Below are 20,572 nucleotides of genomic sequence, written 5' to 3'. Positions count from 1 at the left end.
TTGGGTGTGGTGTTAATTGTGTGTAGTGTTTTGAAAAAACGGGCCCTGTTTTCAAAATTGTGCTTAAGTAATTGAAAAAACTGTAAATAATAACCTTCTAAAATAAAGTTCTCATACGCTGTTAAATAGCATAATTAGGTAGATACTTGAATAATTACGTGGAAAAACAGATATGTTGAGTTGTACCTTCAACTACGGCTGAAAGGTTGGGGGAAAATATCTAATAGTGATTTGACTGAGAGATATTGCTATTATGATTTGATTTGTGATATCATTTTTGAAAGTCAAGTTCAGTTCAATATTTACTATTATGTTTAAAAATGACTCTGAAATATTACTTCTTGGGCAAATTTACTTCTGTCTGCCTTTTTTCTGTATATTCATCTTACTGTTGTCTTTAAAAAAAATGTTGGTACATGTTCATTATGTTGCCTCATGGAGTAGTAAAATCCCAAATAGTCGTGAGTCGTGAACTGCACCATTAATTGTGGCCTAAACAATCTGTGTCTATTGAAGCCAGAAATGAGCACTCTTGGAATGTTCCACAAGTCTTTTTATTGAGACAACAGTGGCAGAGTCTGAGTGGCATGACTTGTGGACTGAAGGACATTTTTCCTGTTTTCCTGTTTAAAACAACACACACACACACACACACACACAGTGTTACTGCACCATGATAAAGACATCACATTGGGATCATATTTCAGGACATTACTCGAGTATGTCATTATGTTCACAGTAAAAGTACATTGGACTTACTGGTCCATTAACACTGGTAGAGCCTGTTCACTCTGAGGATGTCATTCTTGCTCATTTCAGTGGTGGTTCCAAATGGCACATTTGGGTCAGGATAAGGTTCCATGGTGGGCTTGTCATTCTTAGAGAAGGCGTACCTGAAATCCACCACACAATATATTAGCTGTTATTACAGTAATAACTTCTCTGTCCAGCACCCAGTACTCAACGTGCTGGATGTGCATGCTCTACCTTTGAATTCTCATGCTGTTATTACAGTTACACATGGGAATGCAACTGCATGTACCGCAGACTGAGCGATACAAAATATGACCGCCGCCCAGTCCTGCACATTCTCTCCACAAAAATGAATCACGCTTGTTAATTTGTCTCCATCTCCTACTCCATCCCCTGCTCTTGCAACTTTTGTGTGTGTAAATGAGTGCGTGCATGTGTTTGTTTGCTGTTGTGTATATGTGTGCTTCTGTGTGAGTGTGTGTGTGTGTGTGTGTGTGTGTGTACGTGTGTATGCATGCGTGTGTGTGTGCGTACATTACAAGCATGCGTATGAGTGTGTGTATGCCTGTGTGTGAGTGTGCATGTATGCATGTGTGTGTGTGTGTGTGTGTGTGTTCGCTAGCGCGGCGGTTATAATAGATCATGGCATCATGAAATTCTTTGCTGACTGCCAATGCCTACTGAGTTTATTATTATACTTAAAATGACAGAAACTGAAAATGGACTTACTTGTTATATTGCATCACAGAGTTGTAATCATATGGGGTGTCCTGGTTCAAGGTAGCGATCTTGTCAAAAGCATACTCCAGGCCTATTTAAAACATATGAGAGAGCAAGAGAAATTTGCTGAATCATTTTATCGCAAATGATAAAAGTGCTAAGCTGTTACCACTTCTAGTACACATTTAATACACATTGATGAACTATGTCATGACCACTAACTTCAGATAACAGAAAGAAGTTTCTACAACAAATTTTGACTCAAGAGAGCGACAGCAGGAGTGCTGCTGCGTATCATGCAAATTACTAGTGCTCTTGGGAGGGAAAATGGTAGTTTGTAAAACAATTGAAAAATTATATATCAAAATTGTCCTTCACATAAACATCCAGATCCAGGCACCCAAGTGGATTGGAATGATAAAATGGCAAAACCCAACACTGACCCGCATTAGCTTTTCAGGGTGTGAAGAAGGCCAAGCCGAAACACATCAGTGTTGGTTTTTAAATGGTTTTAGGTCAATAAAATAGAGACTCTTCACCATTCCAATCCACCTGGATCTGGATTTTTTATTCCTGTTGAGTTTTGAACACTAATGTTAGAAAATATCTCACAAAGCTGTCTGACGATGTTCATGATATCTGCTGATTGCTTTGAGAGAGTCTGCCCATCAAATAATGTTATAAATCAATCTGGGTAGTTTCGTCAATATTTAGGATGTGTGTTCTGGCGTTCACAGGAACACGAATATCTTTGTTGATTAACTAGACGTAGATAAACCAGCACAGCCCACACAACAACGACCGCTGGAATGGGCATGTTCCTGAATGAAAATAGTAGTAGGCTACTACCGGTAGACACGTCGGCGCTGCGTGTGACGTAGGTGAGCACGTTCGCTACGCTAATTTGCATTTAGTGGTGTCCCAATTTATAGGGAAAGATCTTCACCTCCACTTCCCTTGTCAAGGGGGCTTTAATGTTGAGGGCAATCAAAACCAAGTGGAAGTTTTAAGGGGGGAGAAATGGGACGGGCCCTATGTGTGATTCTCACAGAAAAGGTCCCTAAAAATACACTAAATAATATAGCTGATCAGGCAAGTGTTCACAGTCACGCAAGGTCCATATAAGACTCACTCATATATTATATTCTCTGCTCTGCTCCTTGTGATTGTTTTCATGAATAACATAACATAGCATTATTGAACATTGCTTAGGCCTATATGCATCTACAAGTAGGCCAAATAAGTTAGTGTTTACCAAAGTTCGCCTTTTCTAATAGAATAATGTCTGTCTCTTTAAATTTTCGAAAGCATTGAAGGCGCCTAGCTTCCTGTACTTCCCGGTCACTAAACCAATGCGGCGGCGAAGATGGCGGCGCTGGACAGGAGCTTCATAGAAATATGTGGATTTGAGAGGGAAACGTTTTCACGGTTCCGGGACATCACTGTCAACTTAGGTAAAGCTACGTTCTCCGTGGAATTGATTATCATATGTTTAATTATAAACAAATTGTCCCCTTTATAAACACGAGACTAAAGCAGTGACTTAACATTCACAATTGCGAATGCTAGCCAATTATCCTAGCTAGCTAGTTAGAAAGGTAGCGTTGGTGACCTAGCTAAATAGCACAATCTGAGTGTCCCATTCCATGGCGATTAAGTAGCACCAGTGTTCAAAGTTGTAGTATAGTTAGTACATATAATGACAGATTTATGAAAGGATTCAACTTTAGGTTTAGCTTCTAAGGTTAGGCCTGCAGGTCTTTGGTCCTTGATGTGCGCGCGCGCAGATGTAAGCACATGTAGCTGGTTGACTTTGTTGAATTGTTTTCGTCTACTCTGTCATACCGTTATCGCTAGCCACTTCAAATATCTGACGTTAACCGATAGCCATCCCTAGTTTGCCGAATTTGTTTAGTTGTAATAATTTAATTGGCTGGTTTGCAGTGACCACAATTTCTGTTCGTAACAGTTGGTGTTTAGCAAACGTTAATCTATTCTAGCTAACATGTTTAACTTAGAGTTTGACCTAAGTTGAGAGTCCAGAGGCAATATTTCCCTTATAGATTTTTTGTTTGCAGACATGGATTGTTTAGTACAGCTAGTGAGCCTTTTTCGTCGAAACTGATCAGTAACTGTTTACATAGTGATGTTAAAATTATCTTATGGCGTTCTACTCCTGATGATACAATAGGATTGAGTGCTCTTCCTGGAGGTGTCAAATGCCCAGACAGTGCAGGTGGCTTTTATTATGAAGAAAGTGGGAAGCTCCTGTCTGTCACAAGCAACAGATTTATACACTGGTAAGACACAAACATTTTGATAATAACTGTGGCATTCATTATCGTGTCACTCTCTTTGTGAGCCATAAGCTCATGGGTTGTTTTGACCTGTCCAGGTCCACGTCTGGGGACACAGTCCAGCTGGTGGAGCAGTCTCTGGACACAAACCTGCTCAACAATGCCGTGCGGCTGAAGATCCCTCAATGCCAGGTCCTGCCTGGGGGAGTGCACATCCAGGAGACCCTGAACAATGTCATCATCCTCGTCGTCACCAACCAGTCGGTCCATCGGCTGGCCCTGCCCCATCCCTCCCGCATGTACCGTAGTGTGAGTGTTTTTATTTATTCATTTATTTTTGAGTTTTTGACTGATTTTATGTTTTCTGTGCAGTTTGGTTTGTCTGTAAGCCTGATGATGATAAACCTACTTACCTGATTTTCATCAAACTTGGAAGGAAAGATGTCAAAGGAAGAACCTATTACATTTTAGAGCCGATCCAAATCACTGGAAGGATCCATGACTTTAGTTTCACTTTCACTAATATTGCGCTATATGAAGATTTTAGCCGTGGTAGATGTCTTTGCTCTTCTTGTTTGGACATTGTATTTTTTCCTGACAAGCAGAAGGAGGAATGGTTATTTTTAGTATCCCAGTGCTTTTGGTCTACCCCCCGAACACCTCTACTCTACTAAAGCAACACCAAAGAGTTTTTTGTACCTTAAAATAATGTTTCCAAAATGTTTTCTGTGGTTCATCAACTCGTAACAGGGTGAACGGCACTTCTGCATTCGCTTCGCAGCCCTCTATCGGCTATAACCGCACTATGTAAGTTTGCCAGATCGGCTAGCGGGTTTGTAGTTCGATGGAATGAGACATAAGAAACTACAAATTTGACTTGCATGATGTCGCAATACATCGTACTTTCATAAAATCATGCATCATATTCTACCTTGTCTATGGACATCGTTATTTGCAAAGCCGTTGCTGGATAAACAAATAGCGTGGTGCGACAGGAAAAGTTCTTTGGTGTTGCTTTAATAATATTGGTATTTTTTTATGCTTTTTGATTTTATTATAAACATTACTGTTAATGTAGTGTTTATTGACGTCATTGGAAGTCACTTTAGACAAAAGCGTCTGCTAAATAACATTAACATAAACATTAACATAAACCTCTATCCTCTGGCCACAGGAACTGGTCACTGAGCTCCAGATGCAGTCCATCTTCACAGATGTGGGGAAGCTCAGCCTGCAGGACCCGGCGCACAGCTATGTACTGCCCAGCGGCCCGGGCCAGCCCGCCATCAGCCCTGGCACGTCCTCCGCCTGGATCAGCCAGGAGGGGGACGCCCTCTTCGCCCTGGCCTGCGCCTCCGGGGGCATACTGGTCGTGTCTCTGCCCCCTCACGACTCGCCAGGTAACAAGAGCTGCTCGCTGTAAAGCTCCTTCCTTGTGTGTGTGTGTGTCTTTGTGTGTGTGAGGGGGATGCCCTCTTCACCCTGGCCTGCGCCTCCGGGGGCATACTGGTCGTGTCTCTGCCCCCTCACGACTCGCCATGTAACGAGAGCTCACAGTAAGGCCTGATTCATAGTCTATGCAAGCTATGCAAACGCGAATGCACCCAGCTATGCAAGAGCGGTTTGGCGTGTACCTGCAATGCTAAATATGTCCATTTTTTTGTGACGTGAGTGCCATGACATATGTTTACGTTGTGGGCGCATTGTCCGCGAGGTTTGCATAGACTGTGAGAAGGCACTCTAAAACATGAGCGAGCCTTGCGTTGCCAACTGCGCCCGTGTTGCTTGTGTAGGCCATGAACCAGCTGTAAGCTTGTGTGTGTGTGTGTGTGTGTGTGTGTGTGTGTGTGTGTGTGTGTGTGTGTGTGTGTGTGTGTGTGTGTGTTTAAAAGTGTGTGAATGTGGGCTGACCCCTGCATGTGCTTGTTACAGGCACAGTGACCACAGTGGAACTAAAGCAGAGCTCTGTGATGCAGAGACTGGCCGGATGGATGCCCACTGCCATCAGGTTCGTCAACTTTTTTTTTACCCACTATTTTATCCCTAGTAAGAAATGCACACAATGGCGGTTTAAAGAGTCGGTTCTCTATAGCCTATTATATAAATATTCCAAGTAATTATTCCTGCCATTATATTGAGTTGTGTCCAAACATGCTGCTACTCTATTGAAATTGTGAAATGAGGCATTGAGTTCTGTGATCACCTAGTCCAATACTAGTTGTGTCTGAGCACACTGTTGTTGCCTCTAAATTGAAAAAGTGAAGCATTGAGTTCTAATCTCATGATGTTATTTTGTTATTTTCCTCAGGGGGGACCAGAGCCCGTCGGACCTGGCCCTCAGTCTGGCCGTGAGGCAGCTGGAGGACGACACCTTCGTCTTCGCTCTGTGCCAAGACCACAAGCTGCGCATGTGGTCATTTAAGGTCAGTGCTGCAAGACGCATTGGGATTGGGATGTGGTTGGGCATATTGGTATGGTTAGAGTTCTTGGTGGATGCTTTTGGTTGAAAACGATGTACAACAATAACAATGTACATGATCATCAAAAATGAATAGTTCAAGTAGCCTAGATTTAAATAAATCGATAATAGCCACCACGGCGTTTTCACAAAATGTGCATTCTGCATTTTTGCTCCATGTATGCGAACATGCATGTTGTATAAATGAAAATTACCACTAGTTTTCATGTTTAAAAATAGGGCTGATTCTTTTTTGTTGTAGCATATTGTGGGTGACTTCTCAAATGACATTAGGTGAATAATGTTGAGTTTTTTTGAGTGAAAACACCTGTACTTGTGTGTCTGTAAGCCCTCATCATGATACTGAGGTTTGTCTACCTGCCCTTCCTAACCTACAGGAGCAGGTGTGCTTGATGGTGGCAGACATGCTGGAGTACCTGCCGGTGGGCCGCGGCGAGGTGAAGAGCCTACCGGGCCAGGGTCACCGCCTGCGGCTGTCTTTCTCGTCCACCACGGGCCTGTGCCTTGCCGTCTACCTCGGCCTGCCTGGGCGCGGACAGTTCTGCGTGCTGCAGCTGGTGGCCGACAACAACCGATACACCCTGGATCACCTCTCCACCCTCTTCAGCACACAGGTGTGTGTGTGTGTGCGCGTGTGAGAAAGAGAGGGTCTGTGTTAGGGATCGACCGATATATCGGCCGGCCGATATATCGGGCCGATATTTACGTTTTTTACGTGTATCGGCATCGGCCGATAAGCGGCTGCGTTCGCCGATAGTTTTTCCCCCGCATTATTTACATACAGGCGTCCACAGGCAGCTCTGTGTTGCTGGAGAAGCTGCAATTTACGTGCAGACTGCCCCTCCCCCACAAGTGCTGAAAGCCTGCTCTTCAAGACAACAGTAAAATTTAAACTTTCAAAGCATCTTTTAACTGTTTGACTTCGCTTACGCGCGCGCACGCTTGTGAAAGTGAGAAAGGTTGTGTGTGTGCTTTACAACACATTTATTCTTCCCCCACGTGCAGTTTAATGGACTAAAATACATTAGGTTTGCTTCAGTTTGAGTTCATCTTTTGTCTGTTTCAGGAAACACTGGTGGACTTTGCCTTGACATCTACTGACATCTGGGGTCTTTGGCTGGACGATGACAACCAGACGGTTGTGAAATACATCAACTTTGAGCAGTAAGTTCCACAGACTCATGATTTCAACTGTTCTTGTTCTGACCCACCGCTTGTTTGCTGAGATCAGTTCAAGACCACTTTTCAAACTGGTCAGTCACTGTTGATTTCACCTCTTGTCTGTGTGTCTGATAGCAACTCAGCTGGCCTGTGGAATCAGGTGTTCATGCATCCTTCTCCAGACGAGGAAGTCCACATCGGCATCGACCAGGACCCACGGGTGAGTGTGCATTGTACAAGCCTGCTAGGCCATTGATAAATGAGACTCCAAGGTGTGTTATCATGGCTAACACGTTTCATTTTCCCAACAGGAGGCATACCTCGAAATCCTCTTCTCCCCTCTTCAATTCACTGCCATGGCTATAGTCAAAGGCTTACAGGTAAGACCTGAAATTGTGTCCTCAACTGAAGCACCAAAAGGTGTTGAACTGGTTGCATGCCCTGTAAGCTCTTCATAAAGGAAATACAAAGTGAGTTAATTGATAATCAGCACTGTAAGCGACTGTTAAAGCAGTGTTAGCAGAAATTCTGCTGACTCAACTATACTGTAGATGGACCACAACCCATTTTTCCCCGTTTGGATGCATTTAGAGACAGGGATGCCCATCCTTTTGCAGGTTCCCTAATGTGTTATACCTCCTGACCGTATCAATGTCCCAGAGACATTTTTCTCTTGGGGCATTTGTGCCAAATTATATAGACAGACAAGATGGAGTATTCTCAAATATAAAGGCTTTAATCACTTTTCTGTTTTCTGTTCAGATTTATAAGAGAGGCACAGAGCGGTTCCTTGACCTGCCCTGGGAGTCACTGAAGAGGGAAGTGACCCTTGCAGTTGAGACAGAGGTGAGGCAATCTGTTTCTTTTCTCTCTCTCTCTCTCTCTCTCTCTTTCTTTCTTTCTTTCTTTCTTTCTTTCTTTCTTTCTTTCTTTCTTTCTTTCTTTCTTTCTTTCTTTCTTTCTTTCTTTCTTTCTTTCTTTCTTTCTTTCTTTCTTTCTTTCTTTCTCTATCTCTCTCTCCCCCACTCTTTCTCTCTTAAAAAGCACATCACATTAGGGGTTTCATTAACTGGTTGACTTGAAATCAGTAGTGGTGAAACCCCCTACCCTATGTCCCAGTGCGTTGTTGTGTCCTCCCTCTCACCTGTCTATTTCCTCTGTGCCCTTCCTTGCGTGCAGCTCCAGAACAGCGTCACCGAGTACGAGTTCTCTCAGGAAGAGTACCGCCAGCTGCAGGTGGAGTTCTGGTCCAAGTTCTATGCCTGCTGCCTGCAGTATCAGGAGGCCCTGTCCACTCCTCTGGCACTGCTCATCAACCAGGCCACCTCCATGGCCTGCGTGCTCAAGAAGGTACCATAGACACTACACCTGAAGTGTAAGGCTATTTTGAACTTTGTCTGTGGTTTGAAGTTAGCCAGGTTGTTTTTACTCTGGAGTATGCCTTTTAAGTGGCTTGCTCAAAGGCACAACGGTGGCAGTTGGGAATTGAACCCACAACTTCTCTGGCTACTGAACGTTAGACCAGCTCCTTAGCCACTATACTACCACCACCCACCAACACTCTCATACACCAGTAGTAGAGGTTGCCATGCCAGACACCAATCTGAACATTGGGAACAGTTTGGGGTTTTGTGTCTTGCTCAAGGACACTTCCAATTCAGAGGACCCGGGCTCGAACCAGCAACCTACTGGTTACCCAAACAACTCTCCTACTTCCTAAGGCAACGCTAACCTCTGTTAATGTTTTTTTTTTTTTACATTTTTTTTCTTTCATCAAGGGCTATGTGTCTTACCTGTTGCCGTGCTTTGCTGTGGATCACCTGTACCTGTCTGCTGATGAATACCTATTCTCGGAGGAGGAGACTCCGATGGCTGAAGGTGTGTGTATGTGTATGTGTGGGGGTAGCTCTCTCTTCTGTGCTGTGAACAATTGATTGAGTACTTTAAATCCTAATAAAGTATTGGTGGTGTGTAGTAAACAAATGTTTAGCTATCTTCAGGGCAACATCGGCTTGATTCCTCTATATCAAGAAAATCAATTCGGTCTGTATGGTTTTACAAGTCAGTTTCTGTATTGATACTCAGTTGCTCTGTCTGTCTTATTTGTCGTGTGTGTGTGTGTGTGTGTGTGTGTGTGTGTGTGCGTGCGCCGGTCAGACCCTGAGGTGGGCCGGGACGTGCTGCAGCTGGTGCACTGTCTGCGGCTGGTGAGTGAGAGTGTGCAGGGAGACATGGCCTACGACATGGAGAAGGCCCTGGACCACCTGCAGTCCCCAGAGAAGGCCGCCGAGCAGGTGCTGGAGAGCATGCTGGCCAACGACAGGTCAGTGACACACACACACACACATAAACACACACATACAGGCGCACATTGATGCAGACACACACATACATTTTTTTAATTTGTTTGTATTAATGACCATAATGCTTGTCGGCCTGCAGTGAGAACATCATAGAAGAGATCCAGAACAAGCTGCAGGACATCCGCAACCCGATGGTGGCCATGTCTGTCCTGCTGCGGGAGATGGACCTGGAGACGGATGCCGAGACCGGCGGGGAGGGAGCCGCGCTCTTAGCAGGTCAGAGGCACACTTCTATCCCATCTGTCCTATTTCCTGTTGGTGTCGGTGCAAACGTTTGTTTATGCACTCTGGTCTGATTTTGTAGCAGACATGCTGTATATTGAGTGGTAAAAGCCAGCCTTTTTATTAATGAGTGAAGCTGGTCAAGGTAAAGCCTAGTGTGCATGGGGTAAAGTGACATGATTGAAGAATTTATATTTACGGTACGGTCCCTTGGTGTCAGTATTCAATGTCATTTAGCGTGTCAGAAATCGACTAGAAGGGTCATTATCCTGTGGTATGCACTGTAGTTAGTGAATTGGGGGTTGACTGGTTGTATGTGAACTCATGTGGTGGTGGTGGTGTGAGCCTGATGGTCTCTCTGTCCCCCCCTGCAGGCCGTTCTCTGGGCGTGCGGATCAGCCTGTCGCAGCTGTACGGCAGCAGCGTGGCCGTGCGGGTGGTGTGCCAGGCCGTGTGCCACCTGGCCCTCACACGCGCCATGCTGTGCAGGGACCTCCTCATCCTGCAGCAGTTCTACCTCCGGCTCGGGGACAACGTGAGTGAGCACACGCGAGTCCACCTCACTCACGCACGCACGCAGATGCAAACGAGCACCGGACATTTGCTTACCGCGTTCCTGTGATTGATCATCGTTTCGAACATGACTTATCACGCCAAATTTCCATAGCCATACAAACCAATGGCACAAACAGTCTCTCACATATCCACACACACTGTTGCTGCAGCGCTGTGTCTAATTGGCCTACGAGGTCCTTCTTTTTGTGACCTCTGTAGTGGGTGTGAAATTAGAATTTTGTAATATAAGAGAGGTGTGACGTAAGTCCAGGCAATGACATGGTGTCGGGGTACTGCCTACAATGAGAACATTTTATCAAAATGATCATCCCACATATCAAAAATATTAATTAAAAACACCTAATCTAATTATTAAATCCCAATCTAATCAATGCTAAGTAATGCAAGTTTTCAAGGCTGTTGAACCTGGCCGTGTTAACCGGTCGTGGCGTCTTTCTGTGCTTGTGTGTGTGCGGCAGGTGTTTCTGGGAGGAGGTGCCCAGTTGCTGCAGCTGCAGCAGGACCTGATCCCACGCTGCTCCCACCTGCTCTGTTCTTACTACCTGCTGAAGAAGATCAGCCAGAGCGTCTCCTCGGCCGTACCCCTCGACATACTGTGAGTGCCCCTGGAACCATTACGTATTATTACATATTCTAGTAGATGTTTCCCCTATTAATAATACATCACACATTTCTGTGTGTTTTGTCCCTGTGGAAATGTATATTAGTGTCTAATTCATTTTACACCAATCTAAGTGTCTTTTGAATACAAGTGAGATCATATTAGTCCTTAGGTGAACAGTCTGGACTTTCACCCCTCTTTGTCCACAGATTTAAAATGTATAAACAAATATTTTTTTTTTATTGGACTGTCTTGTTTTGGGCAATCTTGTAAATGTTGTGTGTCTTTCTCTTTGTCAGCGATGCCAATCTTCAGCACCTGTCCGTACTTGAGCTGTCCGACTCCCCTGCCCTGGCGCCCAACCGATCAGGTTGGCCAACCTAACATACCTCTTTGGGTTCTCCCCATTCTGTAATATTTTATGGGCTTAGCTGGTCTCTAATACTGTCCTGTATCTTGACACCGTCCCCTGTCTCTCTCTCTCTCTCTCTCTCTTTCTCTCTCTGTCTCTCTGTCTCTCTCTCTCTGTCTCTATCTCTCTGTCTCTATCTCTTTGTCTCTGTCTCTTTGTCTCTGTCTCTTTGTCTCTGTCTCTTTGTCTCTGTCTCTGTATCTGTCTCTGTATCTGTCTCTCTCAGTGCTGATTCCCCAGACGGTGGTGGAGCTCTTCTACCAGAATGTGTCGCGTAAGATCATCATGTCCCAGATCTACTCACAGCAAGAGGCCCAGGCTGGTCAGGTGCCTCTGCACTGGCCTCAGATGGCGTCCAGCGTGGTCACCAGTCTCTCTCAGCTCCTGTATCCTTCACACGCACAAACATTCAGGCCCGTGGTGTATTGCTGCCTTTTGTGTAGAAAGTCCAGGAAGTTTAGCAGTCAGTTCAGTGCCAGTTCCTTTCTGAATATTCTAGTGCATTTTAGAGGGATGTTCTACTACCTCCATCAGTGTCATTGAGATGTGGTGGAGGTGTCTTTTAAAGGCCAAACTGTTCTACCCTTACATTACGTTACCCTCATAGCTGGCCAAGCAACCCCGGCTTCCTGTTCCCCGAGTGCCTGATGGGGAACTGCCAGTACACACAGCTCCAAGTGAGTAGGAGCCCGACTTCATTCACACATCTCTACTTGGCGTGCAACGCCGACGTTTCCGCATAGCTGAATGTATGGAGTGTTTTTTTTTTGTTTTTTTTTGCATCTTGTTTTTCTTGTTGGGTAATGTGTATATCATGTGTGCTGAGATTTCTGTACCTCTGGGTTGACCCTCGTCTTTGTGTGTGTGTGACAGGAATATGTGCGTCTGATTGGGCCCTGGTGTCAGGTGAACGTGGGCTCCTGTCGCTTCATACTGGGTCAGTGCTATCTGGCCACTGGGGAAGGACAGAAGGTAAGAACCAGAGCTGAGGCACTTCTCAAGGCTGGCGCTGCTTCAGTCACTTCATATGAAAGCCTCTGAAATGACCTTAGTGTAGGACTCCTGTATAGATATTTATCACTGTAATATGCCACAATTTAAAAGTATTCTCCAAATTCAAGGTCTCTTAAGGCTTTTGCGGTTTGAAATCAGTTTGCCATGCCCAGTAGGCCCTCACATTTTGCACAGAATTCATTATGATGAAACACTACACCAGGGAACTTCAAAGCATAACAGTAGCATTAATTATTGATGGGTTAAGGGAATTTCAAAGATTTTAATGAAGTCATTATGAGTGTTCTTTAGTGCAATAATCTAACACAAAGATATGAAACTCCTGTCTGTTTTTGAAGTGTCTGGATGACATTGCATCTCGCATGCTCTTGTGGTTTTTGTGTGTGTGTCTGTGTCTGTGTCTGTGTCTGTGTCTGTGTCTGTGTCTGTGTCTGTGTGTGTGTGTGTGTGATTAATGACATGTGCTCTCCCCTCAGGCCCTTCAGTGCTTCCAGGAAGCAGCGACTGAAGTGGAGAAGGAGGACTTCCTCATGCGTCTCTGCGGCACCGAGGACGAGGAGACAGCAGCCAGCGCCCCTCGTCTGCAGTATTACAACAAGGTTACAATGTTAATGACTCATGTTAGAGCAGCTGATCAAATTCAGTTTCTGTTGGCTTCTGAGTTTTTGTAGGTTTTAATCTCCCCTTGTTTACTGTGTGTGTGTGTGTGTGTGTGTGTGTGTGTGTGTGTGTGTGTGTGTGTGTGTGTGTGTGTGTGTGTGTGTGTGTGTGTGTGTGTGTGTGTGTGTGTGTGTGTGTGTGTGTGTGTGTGTGTGTGTGTGTGTGTGTGTGTGTGTGTGTGTGTGTGTGTGTGTGTGTGTGTGTGTGTGTGTGTTTCTTTTTCTTTTTCTTTTTCTTTTCTTTACTTTTTTTGTAGGTGCTGAGGCTACTGGAGGATGTTGGCTTACCTGAGCTGGTCATCCAGTTGGCCACCCTGGCAATATCAGAAGCAGTCAATGACACCAGGAGTCAGGTAGGCCATTTTGCAAGAGACCAAGTCCATGTGTAGGCCACAGGCTCGTACCCTCCCAGATGTGAGTTTGTATGTGACGCACATGACTGCCCCATGTGAGTGTTTGTATCTGTGTGTTCTACAGGCAGCTCTCTGGACGCGCATTTTCAAACACCATCTGGACCTGGGACACAACAGCCAGGCCTACGAGGCGCTGGTCCAGAACCCGGACCAAAGCAGGTACTGGCAGACTCATCATGTAGATCCCACCCTATTATACTGTATCATTACTTGAAGGGACCTACTGTATAGGCTAACTGGAACAGCCCACTTCCAGTGAATTATGCTAAGCTAGGCTAACGGTGTGAAACTGTGTTATTGCACACACAGGGAAGAGAAGGGTATGTGTCCTCCTATCTCACTCTGGGGTAGACGACAAATAAGATTAAAAGTATTCCCAAAAAGTTGGCGATTCCTTGAAGGAATAGGAGAGAAACCCAGAAGCCTTCAGAATGGAATACAAGAATATTACCTGACTTAGATTTGAATAGAGGGAGGAATTTGTCTGTAACATCTGGTTACTGTTAGTATCTAGGTACATGGTACTACTAATGTGAACCAATACTCTGAGAGGCTAGTTTTGACCAAAGTGATGTTTTTGTGTGTGTCCAGGCAGCTGGATTGTCTCAGACAGCTGGTGGTGGTTCTGTGTGAGCGGTCCCAGCTTAAAGATCTGGTCCAGTTCTCCTACGTCAACCTCCACGATGAGGTCAGTATACACATCCTTCCGTGTTTATATTTGATACTTGTGCCACTGGCACTACGAATGCGGCCCACGCCATGCAAATAATCCTATTCCTGCTGCTCCTGCCATTTTGTAGGTCGTCAGTATTATTGAGTCCCGTGCCAGAGCTGTGGACCTCATGACTCACAACTATTATGAGCTGCTGTATGCTTTCCATATCAACCGCCACAACTACAGAAAAGGTGAGCTTCATTGTCAAGTCAGTGTTCCAGGTCCACTGGTAGGCTTTTTGCAGTTTTTCTTGAATGACCACCATAACATCTACCTGTCTGTCTGTCCCAGTTGATACAGTAATGTCCACTTACTTGTCTGTCTGTTCGTCCGTCCGTTCGTCCGTCCTATGATGTGTACCTGTCTGTCTGTCTCTGTCTCAGCTGGTACAGTAATGTCTGTCTGTCTGTCTCAGCTGGTATAGTAGTGTGTATCTGTTTGTGTGTCTCAGCCAGTACAGTAATGTCCATTTGTCTGTCTGTCTCTCTCAGCTGGTACAGTGATGTTTGAGTACGGCATGCGGTTGGGTCGGGAGGTGCGCACGCTTGGTGGCTTGCAGAAGCAGGTGAACTGCTACCTGGCCGCACTCAACTGCCTGCGGCTCATCCGGCCCGACTACGCGTGGATCATCCAGCCCTCTTCCGGAAGCACAGTCAGTCTACACACAGAATACATGTCCACCATCCACCAATGTTGATAGATGACCCCTGTTAACACTCCAGATGAAATGGTTAACACCATCTTTGCATGGCGGCATAGCTTACAACAACACTCAGATGTCAAACTTTATTTGCTGATCAATCTCTATCTTTCTATTTGTGTACAGTATGAACGTCCAGGTGCGTCACCAAAACGGAACTACGATGGCGAGTTTGCCCCTGGCCCAGGTAAATCCTGCATGCTGGCACTTGTGCAATGTTGGCTCTTGCACCCAAGCACACATATATATTTCATGGCTGAATTGTAGCCTTAAACTAACTGTCTTATTGTCCTTCAGTGAAGCGTCAGATTGACATCTTGGAGCTGACGGACCTGCAGAAGGAGTACATTCTGGCCCGCAGTCGCCTCACTCTGGCGCAGCAGCACCCTCCCTCAGCGGCCATCGCAGGCAAGCGCAGCGAAACTGGTCCTTAGCCCAAAATACGGGTCACGGGATGATGGATCATACAAGACCTATGCTAAAGATCATAGAAAATAATGTTGTTCTTGATTGAGTGTTTGGCTCATTGTGTTTTATGCTGTTTGCAGGAAGTGCCACTGCAGTGGACATGGTGGCGTTGCTCGTTCAAACGGGGCTCTTTGACACGGCTCTCTCCCTCTGTCAGACGTTCAAGCTGCCCCTCACACAGGTCTTTGAAGGGCTGACGTTCAAGTGAGTCAACCTATTAATGCCTAGATTGTAATGGGAGCGCTATCTGAAAGACTGAAGTTTGGTGTGTGCTAATTGCCATCGGTGTGTTAAGTGCTGAAGGTTCTCTTCCTCAGGTGCATCCGACTGCAGTATGGTGGAGAGCAGAGTCAGAATGAAGCCTGGACCTGGCTAGCAGCCAATCAGCTCTCCTCTGTCGTCACCACCAAGGAATCCAGGTTTGTGTGGCTTTCTGATAATATGACTCAAAATAGAACAACTATTCAAATCGACAAGGCAGGACATTCTCATTCCTGTGTTGCCCTCTGTGTCTTGCAGTGCTACTGACGAGGCATGGCGGCTCTTAGCCTCTTACCTCGAGGCACATCCTTCCCAGAATGCTCAGCACCACCGGTGTGTCATCAACAAGCTACTCTCACACGGTGTGCCTTTACCTGATTGGCTGGTTAATGCCTACAAGGTGAGACATCCTACTTTCATTTTGGACCACCGTTGTCCCTCAACATTAATACAGCACATTTAATCACTGAAGAGGTGTTCAACAAACTCACTATAATTTCAGCATCTTGAGAATAACTTGGCCTCGGCCTGCATGTCATAGGTTCCCTGAATTAACACTGAGGTTATGGTCTGTAGTAGTTTCTACCCTGAAGGCATGCTGGCTATTGAGGTGGTGCAGTAGAAAACTACCATTTTATCACTGGGTCATTCCACGTCAATTACACCAGGGCCCACGCACTTAGGTCTCAAAAAATTCTGAAAACATTACCAGGTGTACCTGTTATCCAGGAGACACACTGTAAAATTACACTTATGTAAGATCAATACTTTCCAAGATACAGCCAGTTTTACAGGAGGGGGGTGTCGATTTTGTTCGGCCTCTTTTTTTTGTCAAAGTTCACAAGCCCACAACGCGAGAACTAAACCATGTAGGAGGCTCAAATTTTGCATTCTGGTACATAAATAGGAATAGTATGTAGCAAACTGTAGAGCAGGGGTCGGCAAATAGTGGCCCGCGGGCCAATTTTGGCCCGCCATTGATTCTATCTGGCCCGCGAGATGACGTTAATTTGCTGTTGAATGAATTTTTTTTTTAACCCCATGTTTTTAAAAAGAAAAAAAGGCCTACAGCAATCCCATCAATTTCAAAACATTTATTGAGGTATAGATGATAGTCCTACTAAAGTGACAAAACAGGTGGAACATCCTTGCAGTTATCCATGACGCACAGGTCGGAACGGTATTGGCACGCGAGTGCGCGTAATCTTGTGCAAAAAAAAAACAACAGTGTCCTGTCTCCCTCTTCCAGTGGGCAAGGTCAAAAATAGCCTATGTTTCGTTAAATTAATAGGCTTGGCATTAAGAAATGCAGGCAGGCTCAACACATACCTCTGCTTCCATTCTTCTTTGTAGGTCCTGCATTCTGAATCAATTTTTCTTTTCAAGGCTTTTGACAACGACATTTTGCATCGATAACTAGCATATAGCAATGTTCAGCTAATCATTTACACGTCATCCAAAAGAATAATATTTGTAGCCTACACATTAGTTACGGCAAGTTGCTAGGCAAGTCGCCTGTTTCATGAGAGACGACAGGAGATGCAGCAGGCGGCATAAAAACAGCGCACATAAGCAAATAAACGTTTTTAATGGAATTAAATTAAATGCATTTTAAAAGTTAGATGATGTTTATTTTAATATAATATAATAATTAATAATTTAAATAGTAGGCCTATAACCCCCCCCCCCCATTACAAAAGCTATGGCCCGCGATGCCATTGTCTGAAAAAAAATTGGCCCGGGTCCAAACGTAATTGCCGACCCCTGCTGTAGAGTTACCACAGTGCCACCTGTGGTTGTATAGAGTAACCTGTAGTAGCTCTATACAAAACATATTGATGTCAATGGTGCATTTTGCCCACGTTCAGGGTGGAAAGTGAAAAAGAAAGATTTGCATAAGACAAGTCAAATTGGTGTTTTTAAAAAGAAAGGATCATGGAGAATAAAGAAAAAAATATAAAAAAATCTTTGCATATTCCCACAAGGTGTTTGGGTGCTCTGAAAATGAGAACCAAAATGATTTTTCAGACTTGTAAGGTCTGCTGTTCAGACCCTGAAGGAATTTATTTTCTGTTCATTGTTTTTGTGAGAGTGTTTCTACTTATCTCAGTAAGGAAAATAAATCAAAAGCCTATGTTGAGTACAAATATGTCTTCTGAAGGGCTAAACAGAGCCCAGCCAAAAACTCCAATAAAATTTTGATCAACTTTGAGAGACCGCTATGACCATGCAGGATTACCCAGACCAAACGTGACAATTTTGCTACATACTATTCCTATTTATGTACCAGCATGCACAATTTGAGCCTACTACATGGTTTAGTTCTTGCGCTGTGGGCTTGTGAACTTTGACAAAAAAAAGAGGGCGAACAAAATCGACACCCCCCTCCCCCTGTAAAACTGGCTGTATCTTGAAAAGTATTGATCTTACATTAGAGTAATTTTACAGTGTGTCGCCTGGGTAACATAGGTACACCTGGTATTTTTTTCAGAATTTTTTAGGCCTAAGTGCGTGGGCCCTGGTTGAATTGACGTGAAACAACAAAATGCTGTTTGTGGATATCGTTGGAAACACGTGTGTGTGTGTGTTCAGGCCGTAGACACTGCCGCTCTGCTCCGTCTTTATCTGAAGTTTGACCAGCTGGAGCCAGCCACAGAACTGGTGCTGGAATACGTTGACGCTCTTCTCGGAAAGGGACACCAGTACTTTGGAATCGAGGTAACTGCTGATTGTTCTGTGCTTTGTGTTCCCTTGGTCTTTGTGCATGTAGTGTTCATATGGACACATTCAAAAACCTTCATTGCGTTCACTCATTCCTTCCTTGAAGATTTATAGTCACCCAGAAGAGCCTCTCCTGATAATCACTCCGTATCATTTGGTTAAAAGACTTTAAATATTTTTTTTGATAATTACTTTGATAATAGTTTCTTCTGGTACTAGGGCTGGGTATTGCCTGCAACCTCATGATACAAGACGTATCACAGTACAGGCGACAATACCAAACATATCACAAATCATGATTCTGAATAGTGACCATGTCCAACAACAACTGTAACTTTCCTATCTGTTATACTTTTTGTTATTGACGCCATTGCAATAAAGCAGCATCTGATACATATCGATACATCACAATATTGACATTTTGACCCCAGACATAGTTTCTACTGTATTTAGATTTTTTATAAATCCCTTTAATGAGGTAAGCTGTATGACTCATCCTCTGTGGCTTTTCTAAACGCCCCCCTCCCCCCCGATCCTCTTCTGTGTTCCAGAAACCTCTGTCAGCCACAGCACCCGTTGTTTGGCTTCCATACACGTCGATAGACCAGCTGTTGGTGAGTCTCGGTGATACACAGAATATGAAGGTAAGTGGTGTAGGCATAGCTATTTTGCATTTCATAGCGTATGCAAAGTAATGGTTGCATTAATTTCCCACATTCATAGAGCTCTGTGGGTGGTGGACAATGAGATTTTATAAATCTATAGCCCTGTACGCTGGTCTGCAAGCTGTGATTTACAGATATTAGAGTTTTAAGAGTTGACTTGTGTATCAGAGAACTGTTTTTAAAAATGTTTTTTTAACTGTACTATTGTGTGTCATAGTTGTTTGAGAAGTTGAGAGCCAAACTGGACGAGTATCATGAAGTGGTGGAGAACGCAACTAGACACCGAGTCCTGACCCACTAACCCCAGCATCAGAACTGCCTTTCTACGTGGTGTTTCTTGTCTGTCCCTGATGTACCCTCATTTTCAAAACAACAAAAAGTACAACCAAATAAATATATTTTTGTATGGGTTAATGAAACGGAGAACTATTTCTACGAACTTGGATAAAACATGCCCTGAGATGTCCTCAGTGATTGTGTGGATGGTAGCCAGGGCTTAAGTGTCTGTCTGAAGTGACAGCTAAGCACTCTGATGTACAGTATGTATTGTGTGAAAGATATCCAACAGCAACTTTCATGTGTGTGTGTGTTTTTTATTGTAGATGTATGTGACGTCATGTTTTGGCTCTGTAATGTACTCTACCTGTTCTCTTCAATCAGGTCTGTTGTAAATTGTGTAAGGAATGTAATAAAGACTTTTCCACATGGCTACATTCCAAGTCTTGATTCTTTATTCCCTCCCTCCCCCAACCTGTTGTAAAGGGCAGTGGTAGTGTAGTGGCTAAGGAGGTGGGCTAGCATGCAGTAGCCTCAAAAGTTGCGAGTTCAATTCTTAGCCTCCAACATTGTGCCCTTGTGGAAGGCACTTGAACCCGAGTTGCTCTGGGGAGAGTGAGGGCTGGCCCTTGTAGTAATGACATATGGAAGATGCTTTGGATAAAAGTGTCTGCTAAATGTAAATGTACCATTAGAACATTAAAGCTGCAAAGTTCGGTTGGCCTATATACACGGTATGATACTCTGATGCTAAACCTTGTGCAGTGTGTTGAACAATGTAGTTGGTTTATGCAAGAGTAATCATGCAGGGGGAATTTGTGTCGCCATAGCATCTAGACTCGCCACTCAAAACCACTCACCTTTTTCGTTCCAAGATTCCCTTATTACTGAACTCCTTCGGAAAACACTTCCAAAATCAAGAGTTTAACTGCCGTTAAAATATTAAGTTGTATTCAGATCTCCTTGTGTGGAGACAACAGCATAGCAAACTTAACACTGACATGTGCAATATAAATGTTGGTTATTTTACTAGACTGATTAATAGTCATCATCCAGAATAGGCCTGCCGCGATTAGTCAACATAATCGACTAAGTC

At 44.3% G+C, this 20,572-nt stretch overlaps 2 protein-coding genes across 2 annotated transcripts; one reads left to right on the top strand and one right to left on the bottom strand.

The window, feature by feature from the left end:
* Nucleotides 1–532: 532 nt before the first annotated feature.
* Nucleotides 533–2,282, bottom strand: LOC143140660 (low choriolytic enzyme-like). Its single transcript, XM_076301703.1, has 4 exons — nucleotides 2,086–2,282; nucleotides 1,483–1,564; nucleotides 760–893; nucleotides 533–623 (listed from the first exon to the last, which is right to left on the bottom strand). The coding sequence occupies exons 1-3, from the start codon at nucleotides 2,105–2,107 to the stop codon at nucleotides 767–769; spliced, it is 231 nt and encodes a 76-aa protein (XP_076157818.1). The 5' UTR covers nucleotides 2,108–2,282; the 3' UTR covers nucleotides 533–623; nucleotides 760–766.
* A 542-nt stretch (nucleotides 2,283–2,824) lies between these two features.
* Nucleotides 2,825–19,911, top strand: nup160 (nucleoporin 160). Its single transcript, XM_076269401.1, has 35 exons — nucleotides 2,825–2,927; nucleotides 3,665–3,773; nucleotides 3,869–4,079; nucleotides 4,945–5,170; nucleotides 5,703–5,778; nucleotides 6,079–6,193; nucleotides 6,627–6,863; nucleotides 7,316–7,413; nucleotides 7,546–7,630; nucleotides 7,722–7,790; nucleotides 8,173–8,256; nucleotides 8,590–8,760; nucleotides 9,189–9,288; nucleotides 9,568–9,733; nucleotides 9,853–9,989; nucleotides 10,370–10,530; nucleotides 11,030–11,166; nucleotides 11,472–11,542; nucleotides 11,811–11,970; nucleotides 12,192–12,261; nucleotides 12,458–12,556; nucleotides 13,075–13,197; nucleotides 13,515–13,610; nucleotides 13,735–13,829; nucleotides 14,262–14,358; nucleotides 14,471–14,576; nucleotides 14,877–15,037; nucleotides 15,212–15,272; nucleotides 15,383–15,493; nucleotides 15,634–15,757; nucleotides 15,871–15,972; nucleotides 16,073–16,214; nucleotides 18,407–18,532; nucleotides 19,087–19,179; nucleotides 19,418–19,911. Exons 1-35 carry the CDS (start codon nucleotides 2,840–2,842, stop codon nucleotides 19,499–19,501), a joined length of 4,191 nt encoding a protein of 1,396 aa, XP_076125516.1. The 5' UTR covers nucleotides 2,825–2,839; the 3' UTR covers nucleotides 19,502–19,911.
* Nucleotides 19,912–20,572: the final 661 nt, after the last annotated feature.

The sequence above is a fragment of the Alosa pseudoharengus genome, unplaced genomic scaffold (assembly GCF_046254945.1).
Source record: "Alosa pseudoharengus isolate Yale_2024_CS ecotype anadromous, Long Island Sound unplaced genomic scaffold, YU_APseudo_1.1 YU_APseudo_1.1_scf_10, whole genome shotgun sequence".
Taxonomy (NCBI): domain Eukaryota; kingdom Metazoa; phylum Chordata; class Actinopteri; order Clupeiformes; family Clupeidae; genus Alosa; species Alosa pseudoharengus.
Note: the sequence above shows the minus strand (reverse complement) of the source record. Positions and strands in the feature narration are given on the sequence as shown.